This window comes from Camelus bactrianus, chromosome 2 (genome assembly GCF_048773025.1).
Source record: "Camelus bactrianus isolate YW-2024 breed Bactrian camel chromosome 2, ASM4877302v1, whole genome shotgun sequence".
Lineage (NCBI taxonomy): Eukaryota > Metazoa > Chordata > Mammalia > Artiodactyla > Camelidae > Camelus > Camelus bactrianus.
In genome coordinates, this window is record NC_133540.1 from 135,620,205 (window position 1) to 135,635,376 (window position 15,172).

The following is a 15,172-nucleotide window of genomic DNA, read 5'->3' on the forward strand; positions in this document are numbered from 1 at the left end:
GTCCGGGGACGGGCTGAGGCACAGGCCGGTGGGAGCGAGCTGCTGGGGAAGGCCGTGTTCCCTGGGCCCCAGAGCCGCGGATCCCCAACTCCCCCGGCCTGCTTTCCGGGCACCACCTCAACGATCTCCCCACGACCACCGCCAACACAACCGCGTCTTAGGGAAGGGAAGGTGGAGCTCGAAGGCCACGACTGCCCGGTCTCTCCCTCCCGAGGGCAAGCGCTTGAGGGGTCAGCGGGGCGGACCTGCGCGCTCGGCCCAGCCCCAGCGGGCGCCGCCCTGGACCGGGGGCCCTCGGGGCTGCGGGCGGCGGCCCCGGGCCAGACGAACCCGGCCGCTGGCGTCCCTCAGGCCCCCGCAGGACTCTGCTGCAAAGGTCCCGGAGGCCTCTGCTGCGCGTCGGTGCGGCAGCCTAGATCCCACAGCCGCGGCGCGGGCGCGGGCGCGGGAAGGCCCAGCACGCATGCCCCGCCGGCTCCCAGCCCGCGAGGCCCGCACGCGCGGCGCGGCGCGGCGCGGCGCGACCCCGGAAGCAGCGCGCCGCAGGGCGGCCGCGCGGAGCACGCCGGGACGGGCGACCGGCCGCGGGGCAGGCCGGGACCGGCAGTCCGCTGCGGCGCGGGCCCGCCCCTCACCTGGCCGGCGCCGGGAGCCCGAGGGGCCCAATGGGAGCGGCGGCCCGGCCGCCCCGCCCCGCGCCGCCGGACGTCGGCTCTGGGACATGGCTGCCGCCGATGCCGGGTCCTTGAGCTGAGCGCCCGCCGCCCGCAGCCAACCGCCGCCCTCAACCGTCCGCGGGCGGGCCGAGCCGCCGCCGGCCGGCGAGGAGCCGCGGCCGCCGCGGCGGAGAAGGAGGAGGCAGCAGCAGGAGGCCGGGCAGCCTCCGCGGCCGGGCACATGGCGTCCATCTTACTGAGGAGCTGCCGCGGCCGGGGGCCCGCCCGCCTCCCGCCGCCCCGCGCCGCCGCCCCGAGGGGTAAGCGGCCAGCGCTCGGTCGACGGCGCGGGGCCGGGGCGGCGGGAGGACCGGGGCTGGGGCCCAGACGGGCGGTCCAGAGAGGGCCTCGGGGCCGGCTGCGCCCCGCCCGCTGGCGCCCCCAGGTCGGGCGGCTCCCGGGTGGGTGGGTCGCGGCCCGGACCTTGCCCCGCCGTGCCCCTCGGCGCCGCCCTGGCCGGCGTGTCTCTGGGTGTGGTGAGCGCCCGGGCCGTGGTGCCGACGCGCGGGGCAGCCTGTGACTCACTCGCGCTGTGACCTTAGTCGCCCGGCCGCTGGCCGCTGCGTCGTGAGCGGGATTAGGAAAGTTTAGAAGGGGGCGCACTGACAGCCAGCCCTAAGACGGTTAAGTCCCGTGGAACTGGGCGCCTACTCACCAGGACAGTGGTGCCTCGGGCCACGTTCAGGGCTCCTGAGATGGGGAGGCATGGCGGGGCCGGCAGACCCCGGCGAACAGAACCTGCGGGCTTGTAGGGACGTCCCTGGGACCGACATCTTTCTGGTGTTATTGGGCATCTGTGGACGGTCTCCAGGCCTTGCTGTGCATGGCCTCAGGAGCCTTAGAGCTCCTTGTACTTGGAGCCTTGGTGACCCTGGCTGTGACGGGGGAACACACCTCACTCCGGGCACTTAGGGGCCCACGTGTAGGGGGCCTGCACTGACCCTCACCATCTCTTTGTACATTGACCTTTCTGAGTTACTTATTCATAAAATCGGGGTAGAAATAAAAATTGCTCTGTAAGAGTGAGATTCTTAAGTAAAATTATATATTTCAAGGGGCTTTACAGTTTATAAAGGCACCCCAAAAAACATGGTTCTTGTCATTTGTAACAGTAATGGCTCATGAGCTGCTAAGACCTTTGGAGCCCAGAGAAGGGCGTGGAGCAGCAGGAACTCACTGTATGAACAGTATAGTACCCATTCCAGCTTTTAGTGCTTGTCTTCCCTCTGCTGTTGGAGCTCTTTGTCTCCCTTGCCTCTTAAGGATAGTGATAAAAATACTTTGGCCGCAGACCTTTCTGTAGCACGCTTACAAGGTAGCGGAATTTGTTCTGTGCTTGTGATGTTCCAGAGACACGTATGTTTCACTGTTGCTCTTTACTCAGACACTGCTCAGCCAGCCGGTTTGCCACGGAGCCTGCAGGCCCCAGGGCTGGGTAGTGGTGAGCCAGTCCCTGAGCCCTCAGACGTGATGTTCTCACCTGGGGGTGGCAGCCCTCTGCTGGAGACGTTCCCCCACTGTTAACGTTCTCCGTCAGTATGGGTCTTTGTCACGACTAGTAAACCAACACTAATGCATTATTAATTGAGGTCCACGATGTATTCAGGCTTCCCTTATTCTGCACATACTTTGTTCTGATGTCCTTTTTTTTTTGGTCCCACGACCCTATCCAGGACACCACGTTACATTTAGTCACCACTTATTTTCAGTGTTCTCTTGGTTGGGACAGTTTCTTAGACTTTCCCTGACCGTTTTGGGGAGGGCTGGTCAGATATATTGTAGGACGCCCATCTTTTGCGATTTGTCTGGTGTTTTGCTCATGGCTAGTCTGGGGCTAAGGGTTTGGGGGAGTAAGGCCGCCGGGCTGTAGTAGTGTCCTCAGCACAGCCTGCCAGAGGTGCCTGCAGCAGTGGGACTTACCCTGGTCCTTGCTGACTGTGGTCATCAGCCTGAGGAGGTGTCCGTCAGTCTCCTCTGGTCTAGGGTTACTCACCCCCTTTGCACACTGTGCTCTCTGGGAGGAAATTGCTCTGTATGGCATGTATTTGGGAGTGGGCTAGGACTTGTAGAGGTGGGAGACCAGATTTATCAGGGACTGGTTATGAGAGGCTAGGGGCCGACCTCCAGCCATTATTGAAACCAGGGAGCGCTGGGCAGGAGTAGGCCTGGGGAAGCCCAGAGTTTTTGTATACACAGGAAGTCAGGTTCCAAGTGCCTGGAGAGGCTCCTGCCAGCGAGGCCGAGTCGGGAGAATCCAGAGTGCAGTTTCCTGGAAGCCAGGTGAAGGAAGGTGTGGGATGGGAAGAGTGAGAAGCCTCTGTCTCCCCATCCTGAGTTCCTGGCAGAGCTAGCGCCCTGGGAGTTTCTAGAGTGATGAGAATATCTCTTGTTTTTCATAGTGAGTCCTTCTCACACACCAGAGTTTATGCTAAGGAGGGACCTGTGATGGCAGGGGAGGGGCTCTGGAGACTGAGTTCGGTTGCCAGTGGCCAAGGATGTGATCATCAGTCCTGCCCAGGCGAGGGTGAAGGGAGCTCTTGGGCTGGCGGCTCATGCCAGTCCCACGGGGCGGAAGGCCCTGTGCGAGGGCTCTTCTGGCCGTTGCCCTTCGTGCCTCTCCCCCAGCTGTTCTGTGTCCTGTATAAAACCCGCAGCAGTAGACAGAGCCCTCTCCCGAGCTCTGTGAGCCACTCCAGCAAGTTATCAAAGCTGAAGAGGCTGTGGAAACCTCCTATTTTGCGGTTGGCAGAAGTGTGGGTAGCCTGGGACCCCACCTGGAACTGGCGTTTGAAGTGAGGGCAGGAGACTTGTGGGACCAAGCCCTTCATCTGTGGATCCGCATTAACTGGGTGGTTAGAGCCCAAACTGAATGGTAAGACCCAGCAGGGGTCAGAGTTGGAGAGAGCCATGGCTGGAAAAGAGACCACAAGAGGGCCTCCGGAAGGAGGGAGTGGCTGTGGCCCACCCCACTGTGTGCAGTGGGTGCAGAGCCTGGGGGCCTTCAGAGTGCGGGGAGTGTGGGAAGGGGCTGGTAGGGTGTGTTGTGGGTGGGCGGGCTCGGGCTCTGGGAGTTGTGGCAGCTGGTCTGGTTGCTGGGGGGGCCATTTCTGAGTTAAGTTCTCCAACTGGGGGAGGCTTCTGTTTGGGGGAGAAGGAAGGCGGACCCACCTCAGCTGGAGTGAGGGGTTGGGAACTAAAGTTAAAGTGTCAGAAGTACATCAAAATCCAACAAATGTGCTGTGCACTCATCAGTATTGTTTCTTCAGGAAGCAGCTTGCTCTTGGTGTTGGCTCTGCTGGTAGTTCTCACAGTCCTCATGTGGGACTCCGTGGGCAGGGAGGGTGTTGGCTCATTTGGACGGGGCCCTCACTTGCTCTGCGGGGCTGTCTGCATTGGGGATCGCGTGCGCCTGGCCTCTGTCCACTAGAGGCAGCTGGAGTGAGGGGCGGGGGCCCCACCTGCGGAGACTGAAGGCCGTGGCTCCCTGGAGAGCCGGGTGCCTCCAAGACGTTGCGTTCCAGCGGGGGCAGGGCCTTCACTCAGCAGCGCTCAGAATAGCTTCCGGAAACTCACTCTGTACAACTGTGAAGGACGGTACCAGTGTGAAGTGCCCCGTGTGAGACTGACTCTCCTGTTCTCCCTTGTTTTGTGGCAGGCAGTCTGGGCGACCGTGCTTGTCTCAGCTGTGCCAGCGCCATGAGGTGGGGAAGCTGCGTGTAAGTACATGAATGTTGTGTTCTGCCTGTTTGAAGGTGGGGGCTTGAAAATGCTCTGCTGATGGGGGAGAGGGTATGTCCCACTTTCCTGTTCGTTGTTTTTGTTCTCTTAAACCTTGATCTTTTCTTCTTGAAATACATAACCAAGTACATTAGTGAATATTTGGAAAATAAGCAAACATCCATAATCCTGGTACCTGACACATATTATTAGCGTTTTGGTGTGTGTTTTTCTGGTCTTTTCCTCTTATGTATCTGTTTTTAAGACACACAGTGGTAACTGCAGTCTACATACAATGCTGTCTTTTCCACGCTCACACAGCTGCCATTTTCAGTGGCTTTTCATGCATTGTGCACAAAGATGTTGGACGTGTCCGGTGGCATTGTGGGTGTTGGGCTCCATCAGCAAGCATGCAGACACCCCTCCTCACACTGTACTCGTCCTGCACAGAGTACCACTCGAATCGCTTGCTGGCCACGGGACTGGCCCTGCTTGGTTCTGGGGATGTATCTAGAGTGGGTGGGAGGTCTGTGGTACTGCTGAGAGGCTGGAGGCCTTCCTGGAGGGAGCGCCATCCACATTCCCTGTCCACTGTCACACGAGGACTTGAGCTTCCCTTGGGGCTGCTGTGCTCTCCCTGCGTCCCCCTCCCCTGTGGGGGGGGGCACCCGGACCTCTCTCTTGGAAGCAGGTCCGTGTTCACCTGTCCCGGGTGCCTAGAATGGAGCTCCTCTCTCCCAACGTCCTTCACTCTTCTTGGGTGAGAGGGTGGGACCTCCTTCCCCAGTGCTGTATGTCTGGCCGTCACAACCCCTAGTCCATGGAGCTCTGGACTCTTTCGGGCTTTCTTACTCATTCAAGATGGTTGACTTGCCACCTCGTCTTGGCCATAAAACTTTTCTGGAGGATGCTTCCTGGGTCAGATGTAATTCTCTAAAACAAATGCTGTATGAGCCATACATGAAAATGTGGTGGTTCTTAAAGCAAAATCGTGTGTGAGTGTATTTTCAGTTTTATGGCTCTTATAAAGCGCTAAAATGAGTAGCTAGGCGCAGGCTTTTCGCCCGTGAGCAGGTGTCTTCATGGAGGGGAACTGGCATGTGTGCAGCGTTTGGCAGGGACAAAGTCTTTTCTTAAGTTCCTCCCAGGAGCAGCCCCTGCAGGCCCCCTCCTGCTGCCAGGTGCTTGCTCCCAGCCCCCTCTGGGCTCTGCCTTTAAGCAGGCTTCTGATCGTCACCAGACTGCTGCCATGAAGCCTCTCTTTCTCTGATGTGGAGGCATTCGCGTGTGAGCGTAGAACAGCACTCCTGCTGAGGTGTGCTTGTCTAGATTTCAGAGTTCTGAGTGAACTCTAATCTGTGCTGGCATTTCAGGGGTCTGAGGCCCGGTGGGTATCTGGAAGCGGGTGGCCGGTGACCTGGGGTTGCAGTCATGGTTGTTGTGAAGGATGTGGTCCCACAGGGTCAGCTCTCAGGGTGATTCAAGAGGGGCTGGAAGTCTGGGTTTTGGTGTGAAGTGTCTGGGTTTGGAGTACTGACTGCTGAGGCAGCTTCTAGGACTGTTGTGTGGACTGGACTTACCTGCATGGACCACCCAGGGCCGCCGTGGGGTGTCTGTCGTGCTGTGCCTCTTCCCCTGTTGTTTACAGGGACCAGGCCTCACGTGCCTCCTTTCTGGACAGCCCTTCTAGAAGAACTTCTGGACTGTTTCAACTCGAAAACGGTCTTTGGGTATTGTAACTGGAATAATGTCATTTGGGAATATTAGCTTTTAAATCTCGTGCAGTCTTTCCACGTGCAGGTTGTTTTCTTATAACAAGGCACGTCGTTTCCTTATGCAGACTGTGTGCGCAGCCTTTGAGACAGTTCCTGGGTGTGTTCTATTTGGTGGTGTGTTCTTCATTGTCTTTTCTACACAGAGATTGAGGGTCCTGGTCTGCGTGTGTTTCCTTGTGCCTGGCCATGTGGCGTGGCTTGGTGGTGGTTTTCTCGCCCGTGTTGTAACACGGCTTTAGTTAGTGGCTCTGCCTTCCCAGTGCGTTTGCTGCTGTTGCCGTCTCAGCTTCTGTCTCAGTGGCCGGACTTGCCATCAGAGCAGCTGTGGTCCCCCCTGCGTTATCAGAGACTCCAGCATTTTATGAGATGATGATTTTTAGGGGGTTAAACACTTCATTTAGGAAGTTAAGGCCATGAGACCTGCAGAGCTGCCATGCTGGTGTTGTGCACTTCATGCTAGGGATCGCGGGGGAGAGCTGAAGTCCGAATCAGTCTCAGCACACGAGAAGTTTTATTTTTTATTTTGATTGTGCAGTATAAGAAATGTTGAGTCACACAGGTAAGTAGTTGTAAGTGGTAATCATCTGTATCAGTTTTTTTAACAACAGTTATTTTGCAATCTCAGTCTTAGCTGAAATGGCCCAGACCCCTGAAGGGTGAGCAGGCAGAGAGTTTCTGACCTGGACAACATCATGGGCGCTGTCTGGCCACCCTTGACCTCCTTTTTCGCAGAAGTAAAGGCAGAGAGGAAGCACACAACTGTGCATGAGCAGCCAAACCGGGAAACGGCAGCTCTGAAACCCCGCAAGCGTGGAGCCCTGTTCGGTGGGAGAGCCTGAGCTGCCAGGCTGGTTCTGTTTTGTGTCTCCCTCAGTGGCACTGCTCCTGAGGTCTGCTGCCCATATTGATGCATGGTCACGGGTGCTGCCCTCACACGGCTGTCGGGTGGCCTGGAGGCTGCAGGAGGCGTTGAGGTGTGCGGGCGGTGGTCTTCAGCCCCGCCTGCTGAGGGGCACTTTGTCCTGTGGATGATCTGGTTTCCCCTTGTCTCTGGGCAGGAGGCATCCTGCGATTCCAGACACCCGTGGGTCATGGTGCCTGGTGCTCCATCGTCTGTCCTGCCTTCCCTTCCTGTTTCCCCTGCTGGTATCCTGTCCCCAAGGGACTGAGGGTGGTATGCTGAGGGGTGGCGTCCACTCAGGCCACTGTCTTGGCATGCTGTCCCCTGGGAAGGGGGCCTTATCACGAGTTAGAGGGTGTTGTTCATAGAGTGCGGAGAGCTGGTCGGGTTCCTGCACCCACAGTCCGTGGTTGTGCAGCTGACATGGGGCATGGGGAACGCTCTTAACCCGGGAACACTGTTCCTTTGCCAGGCATTGCCTAGGTTTTCTCTTCGTGAAGGTGACGGTGAGATGTCGGGTTAAGGTGGGCATTGGGGTCAGTGGCATGGGTGACTTTGACAGAAGCCCCAAGCTGCTTAATGTGAACCAGCCATGCCGTCCCCGCGACCACGTGTTTCCTGCGGAGCTGTGCTTTCGCCCTGCGTGTTACACCCCCACCCACTTTGAAGGTGGTTTTTGATAATAAATGTGCAGTTTTGTGCTTTTTGAGAACGGCTAAATCTCTGTGGCTAGATCACTGATAACAGTTATCTCTGACTTGCCTGAGGACAGCCAGGTTCCCGGGCCTCGGAGGCCCTTGTGGGATGCGCCCTGCGCAGCTCAGCTCAGTCCGCTTTCTGGGTCTCTGCCCGCCGCTGCCCTGGTAGCTGCTGACATCCCAGCTGCTTGTGGAGGCTGCGTGTTTCCTTGGTGACTGGGGTGGGAAATGGGGTGATTGAGCTTGAGGATGACAGGAGGTGAGGCCCCCTCTGGAGGGCTCTTTCGTCACCTGCTCTGAGCACGAGGCTGAGGCATGGAAGGCATGGCTTGTGGCCAGAGTCTCGCAGCTACAAGTGGCACGTGGCGGTCTGAGCCTGTGGCTCTGCTATGCTCTGGCCGTGGGGACTCAGGACGGGGTGGGTTTGAAGGACCCTCCTTTCCTGACTTGGGTGTTGTCTGCCTTGCTTCGAAGGCAGAAGCAAGGGCTGGGACAGAAGAGAGGTCGGCGGGGCGGTGGTGCCCTCTGCCTGCTGTCCCCACCCATACAGGCCGAGAGCCAGGGTGGGCCATCCTTGCTTGTCCTTCCAGTGCCCCTGTCTGAAAGGAGTGGCTAAATGAGAGAGCCCTGGCTTTCCGCCAGCCAGACCAGCTCTTGTCAACTGCTCTAACAGGGCAGTGCTGTAGTGGGCATTGCTGTGCACCAGGCGTTGTTTTGGGAGCTTCATGTACATTAGCCTGCACGTCCACGAAGGAGGCTCCCCCAGCACAGAGAGGTTGCTTGTCCAAGGTCACACAGCAGTCAGCAGTGAAGTTTGCACTGGGACACTCTGCTCCAGTCAGGTCCTCGCTGTTGGCAGTGGGCCACGTGCAGGGAGGTGGCTGGACAGGTGGGGAGAAGCTGGGGTGTGTTGTTAGAAACAATGCCTGTGAAGGAAGGTGGAGCCTCCGGCTGCCCTGGGGAAGACGTGGGCATGAGCAGGGGGAGACTTCTCAAGCGACAGGTGAGGTGATTAGAAGATTGTGAAATGGAAGGAGAGTGGTGGAGATGGGTTGTTTCAGTGTGGGATTGTACGTGGCCTTCCATCCCTGTGCCACTGCTGGAAGAGAACCCCTTCGTCGCCCAAAGCCTAGGCTGTGCCAGGTGGTTGGGCCCCGAGAGCTGGGGAGGGCCAGGCTCTGGAAACGTGGGCTGCAGCAAACGGTGCTCCTCGGGCGGCCGTTCTGGGCACAGACTCAGCTGCTTGAGGCCCGGAGGAGCAGGCTGGCCTTGTCTGGCTGCCGGGGGTTCATGCAGCCCTGTCGGCCTGAGAGCGGTGGACAGAGAGGGCTCTGAGCTTCCTGCTGGTTTGGGGCATGGCCCGCCATTCCCTGCTGAGCCCCCTGGAGCCCGTGGTCCAGGGGGAGGGTTTGAGAGTGGCTTGCGCTGGGTGCCCTTGCAGGTCAGCGGCCCGAGTGAGCCCAGGGCGGAGCCAGCACTGGCAGGGTGTCCAGGCTGCAGGGGCACCGGGCGGGGAGCCTGCAAGGTGCGTGGGCGAGGAGGCCAGTGTGGGAGTGGAGTGGAGGTGGTGGGGATGACTTTAACTTGCTGGGTTTTCATCGTTGCACCTACGCTTTTGGTCAGCTGATGGGTGGGTCTGGATCGGTGTTGATTTGAATACCCTCCTTGATCATCACGACTCGTTCAGGAACCGCAGGCCTTTGTAGAAAGATGCCTGTTACAGGAGAGGACTGCCACGCTCCGCAACCCACCCCTCAGGTTGCACCCGTTTGTGGGAGCCGGCCTGGGAGACCCGCCCTGGGGTTGGGTCTGTGTTGTCTGCGGGTCAGGCTTTTGCCGGTTGTGGTTGTGTCTGACCTGCTCCTTAGAGGCTGTAGGGACTGGCCAGCTCAGCTGCTTTCAGACGTGGGACCACTTCATCACCTCTGGCTATGGAGACACCCCCCAGGATGTGTCTCTCCAGCATCAGGGAGGGGCGGGAGTCTGTCTTATGCTGGGGAAGTCGAATGTGTGACTGTGATATGGCTGAGGTCTGTGTTGCTGCTGGGAGGTCATTGCAGGTGGCCGACCCCTCATCACTGTCCTCTTTTGTCCCTTTTCAAGGAATCTTCCATTTGGCAGCTGCATTCCGGCCCATCCCATGCACCTTTCCCTCAGAGGCGACCCCCCTGGCTGCTGGACTCTGAGGCCCAAGCACCTGTGTGCGGTGGTCACGGGCCCGAGGCTCCTTCCCCTGCGCTGCTGGCACTCGTCACCCCCGCTGGGTGATGACTCCATGGTGGAGAAGTCCCTCAGGTCCTTGAAGGACAAGAACAAGAAGCTGGAGGAAGGAGGCCCGGTGTACAGCCCCCCAGTGGAGACGGCCGTGCGCAAGCCCCTGGGGCAGAGGGTCCTGGACGAGCTCAAGCACTACTACCACGGCTTCCGCCTGCTCTGGATCGACACCAAGATCGCTGCGCGCATGCTCTGGCGCGTCCTGCACGGGCACAGCCTGACCCGCCGCGAGCGCAGGCAGGTAATGGGCATGCGCTCCTGGCCGGGTCGCCTGCGCGTCGCTTTAGGTTACTCTCAGGGCTTTTCCTTGCTGCTTGGTGAAAAAAGAAACAAAGTTAGACAAAGCTGTGCAGAAGTGAAGTCCCTTGGAACTCCACCCTGGGAGAATGGGCGCCTGCTGCCGGGGTGTGTCCCAGGCCCCGGTGCCGCTCCCCGGCCTCCGTGGCACCTCTCACGCGGAGGGTCTGTATCTGCTCCGTTTGTTTGTCCCTTTTGCGGGAGTGCTGCTCTTCTGCCTCGCTGCCTCCCAGGCCTCTGCGCTTAGGGCTCTGCTTCTGCTTTGATCTGTTGTTTGGGATCTGCGGTCTCACTACTGTCATCAGCCCAGAAACTGCCTACTCACGACTCCTGGGCTTGGAGCTTCTGGTTCGAAATTTGGTGCCAGTGTGTTCTGTCATCCACAGCTTGTAAAAAAGATTCCCTGTTTCTCCAGGAACTCAGACCTTCTGGGTGTCTTGTCATGAAATGACTGACGGTTACTTGTAGGCCTGTCTGTCCTCTTCCCTTCTTCTTCTGATTATTCTTGGCGAGTCCCCAGGGGTCAGAGGGCAGCTTCAAGTTCTCAGTGCCCTAGGACCCCCACCCCACCCCCAACAAAGGAATGACACAGCAATGTCCCTTCCCTCAGAGTGCATTACCAGAGGACCCCTTATAAAATGGGGACTTTATTTTAACACATCTTGGGAATTAGCTGTTACTTGTGAGTGTAGCTGGCTCCGAGAAGTTGGGTATAAAATACTGTTCTCAAGAACCTCGTGGAGGAATAGGTCATTTTTGTTTAATTGGCTGAAGTTTTCCAAGGGATGCTCTTTGAGAAGGGAGTAGAGTGATAATTTGAAGAAGGAAGTGTTGTAGTAGACTTCCAGAATCATCCTGTGAGGGTTCGTTGCACACTGATCACACGCTGTGGTTTAGATAATTATAAGTTCGTGATTCCCTTCTGCTCCTGCCCCACTCCCCCCCCCCCCCGTCCTGCTGTGAAGTTACGTGTTTTTACTGCTTCATTGAAGATGACGAGACTTTAAGGAAAAACTGTAGGAGCAGATGAGTAAGCCCCGGGCAGGGTCCCCGTGCGGGTGCAGGGTTGGCTGTGCGGCCAGTCCTGTTGTCAGTGTGAAGAGGGGTGTTCTGGAGCTTGCTGTTTTTCCCTTGGTTTAAGGCCTTGTAGGTAATATGAATTTGAACAAAATGTTGGCAGTCCTGGTAATCATAGAAACATGACTTTGCAAATGATAGTTGCACAAAGGCAAAGAAGAATCTCATAAGAAATTATAAAATAAGCAAGTAAGATTAACGTAAGTACTGTTTAAGTCGAAGATCCATTTGAAACGTGGAGTTAAGTTTCTCCTGGCGGCTGCCAGGACGTCTGGATTGCTGTGGAACAGCAGCGTTGGGGGGTAGTTTTCTGTTTGGACTCGGGACCCCTTGGACCTGCAGGGCTCAGTGGGGACTGTTTCTGTCCCCCTGACGCTCACCCTGGACACAGGAGAGACCCAGCTTACCCACAGGAATGCTTTAAAGAGACAGAGTGCCTGAAGTCCCCAGGAGAGATTGTCCCGTAGTGGCTTTAGATCTTGCCTGAGTTAGCTGAGCTTCATTCAGACCCGCAGGGCTCCTGGTTTTCTGGCTGGGACAATATGTGGCTGACACTGTGACGTGTGGCCATGTTGGTGGGCCCCTGGGGGCCTGGGGGTGTCGAGGTCTGGGGAGCTTGTTCTCTGCGTGAGGTGTGCTCGTGGCTCCTGCTGCGGAGCTGTAGCTGCTGTGTGAAGTGGAGCCCGTTGGAGGGCCGCCACCCTCCCCACGTCAGTGACTCTTAGGATGTGTGAACTGCTAGTCCACCCTCTTACGCTGAGTGCACTGCTGCAAGTGACCCCGTGGTTCCTTTGATTGTCATAGATGGAGCTGCTGTGTTGTGACTTAGTTTGAACCTTCTGCTCCCTTTCAGTTCAGGGACCGGGCCTCGCAGCAGTGACACCCCAGGAGCGATGAGCACCCCTGGCCCCCAGGCCTTGGCTTCTGACCGCCCCCATGAAGAGGAACCAGGGCTCTTAGACATAGCTGATCAAGGGTTGGGACTGCAGTGTCACTAGAATAACCTGTGTCAGAAAATAAACAAGGGGGCACTCCGGGGGAGGGGCAGCGGGGAGGAAAAGGGGGCTTTTCCATTTCTCTCCACAGCAGTGTGTGGTTTCATAGTTTTCACGTTGTTAGCTGTGGTAAAATGCACGATCTAAAATTTGCTCTTTTTAACTCTTCTGAAGTATACAGCTCCGTGGTGTTACGTACACTCACACCACGGTACAGTGAGCACCACCATCCGTCTCCAGAACTCTTCATCTCCTTTCATCTTGCTGAGCTGAAAGTGCACCCCATTGAATAACAACTCCCCGTCCCTTTCCCCAGCCCCTGCACCCACTCTTCTGCTTTCTGTCTCTTCATCTGAAGACTCCAGGGACCGTGTATGAGTGGAATCACAGGGCATTTGACCTTTTGTGACGGGCTTATTTCACTGAGCACCATGTCCTCAAGGTTCATCCATGTAGTAGGTATCAGAATTCCCTTCCTCTTTAGGGCTGAATAATATTCCATTATGTGGATGGACCACGTTTTGTTTATCCATTCATCCGCCAGTGCATACTTGGGTTGCTTCCACCTTTTGTCTGTTGTAGGTAAATGGAATTTTTAAAAATCTCAGTTTCTACTTGTTCATTGCTAGTATACAGAACTACCGTTGATTTTTATATATTGATCATATATTTTGAGACTCACCAAACTCAGTTATTAGTTGTAGTATCTTTTTTTTTTAAATAAATTCATCAGACTTTTTTTTTTATCAGGAACAGGTTTTGGATTTTTTCATATGCTTTTTCTGCATCTATTTATTTTATTTTTTAAAATAGACTTTATTTTTTTAGAACAGTTTCAGGTTTACAGAATTGAGCAGAAAATACAGAGTTCCCACATAGCACTCCCCATCCACACATATGTACCCCCCTACCCTCAACACCCCTTATCAGTGTGGCATATTTGGTACAATTCATGAACCAACATGGGCACATTATTATCAGCCAAAGTCCACAGTTTACATGAGGGTTCACTCTTGATGTTGTACATTCTGTGGGTTTTGACAAATGCATGATGACATGTAGCCACCACTGTAGTATCATACAGAATAACTTCATTGCCCTAAAAATCCCCTGTGCCCTATCTGCTCATCCCTCCCTCCCTCCCCGCCCCAAACCCTTGGAAACCACGATCTTTTTATGGTTTCTGTAGCTGTGCGTTTTCCAGAATGTCCTTTGGTTGGAATTGTACAGTTTGTAGCCTTTTCAGACTGGCTTCTTTCATTTAGTAATGTCTTTTAAGTTTTTTCCATGTCGTTCATGGCTTGATAGATCATTTTTTTAATGCACATATAGTTTTTAATTTACTTGTATGTACTGCTCATTGTTTCTAAGAATGTTTACAGCTTTAGCTTTTAAACTTACATAGTTATCAAAGGAATAAAGCCAACCACAAAATAAGAATTAATTCAAAAAGATACATACACCCTGCTATTAACAGCAACATTATTTATGATTGCCGAGATACGGAAGCGCCCCAAGTGCACATCAATAGTGGAATAGATAATGAAGGTGCAGCATATATACACGTAATGCAACACAACTCACCCATAAGAAGGGAGGGTATTTTGCCATCTGTGGCCCTTCACTTTTTTTTTTCACCTCAAAAACCAGAATTTTGTAACCAGCACAAACATGTCCATTACATCAAAAACAACAAAATATCTAGAAATAAACTTAGCCAAGGAGGTTACCTACACTCTGAAAACCGAAATGACACAAAGAAATGGAAAGATTTCTTGTGCTCTTGGACTGGAGGAATCAACGCTATTAAAATGGCCACACTACCCAAAGCAACCCAAGATCCATTGCAACCCCCGTCAAAATACTCGTGACATTCCTCACAGAACTACAGCAGACAATTCCAAAGTTTATAAGGAACCACAAAAGACCCCGAACAGCTAAAGCAATCTTTTGTGGGTCTTTTTTTTTTTTTTTTCCCACTTTCTTCTTTTTGTTCTCTTTTCTTATGGTTTGATGACTAGAGAAGGTCCTCTAACATTTGTTGCAAAGCTGGCTTGGTGGTGCTGAAATCTTCTAGCTTTCGTTTATCTGTGAAGCTTTTGATTTCTCCGTCAAGTCTGAACAAGAGCCTTGCTGGATAGAGTGTTCTTGATTGTAGATTTTTCCCTTTCATCACTTTAAATAAATTTTGCCACTCCCTTCTGGCCTCTAGAGTTTCTGCTGAAAAATCAGCTGATAACCTTATGGGAGTTCCCTTGGATGTCATTTGTTGCTTTTCTCTTGCTAATTTTAATACTTTCTCCTCATCCTTATTTGTCCATTTGATGACTGTGTGCCTTGGTGTGCTCCTCTTTGGGCTGATCCTGTGTGATACTTTCTGCGCTTCCAGGACGTGGGTGCCTGTTTCCTTTCCCAAGTGGGGGCAGTTTTCGGTTATTATCTCTCCAAAAATTTCCTCAGGTCCTTTCTCCCTCCTTCTCTTCCTGGGACCCTGTAATGCGAATATTAGTGCACTTCATGTTGTCCCAGAGTGCTCTTAAACGATCCTTATTCCTTTCATTCTTCTTTCTTTTTTCTGTTCTGCAGTAGTGATTCCCACTAATCTGTCTTCTAGCTCACTGATCCGTTCTTCTGCCCCATTCAGTCTGTTCTTGGTTCCTTCTGGTGTATTGTTTATTTCAGCGATTTTATTCTTCAACTCTGTTTGGGTATTCTTTATATT

General features: G+C 54.7%; 1 protein-coding gene across 5 annotated transcripts in view; it reads left to right on the forward strand.

Moving 5' to 3' along the window:
* Positions 1-684: 684 nt before the first annotated feature.
* The window catches only part of LETM1 (leucine zipper and EF-hand containing transmembrane protein 1), a 34,106-nt gene continuing 19,618 nt past the window's right edge, over positions 685-15,172 (forward strand). For 3 of the 5 annotated variants that reach the window (XM_074351938.1, XM_074351946.1, XM_074351941.1), the window contains exons 1-3: positions 685-976; positions 4,372-4,432; positions 9,911-10,322. In XM_074351938.1, the coding sequence (XP_074208039.1) occupies positions 898-976; positions 4,372-4,432; positions 9,911-10,322 (552 nt within the window). In that variant the 5' untranslated portion in view covers positions 685-897. Of the gene's footprint in view, positions 977-4,371; positions 4,433-9,910; positions 10,323-15,172 lie in introns of those variants that run through there. The other 2 variants (XM_074351947.1, XM_074351948.1) reach the window with 2 other exon arrangements.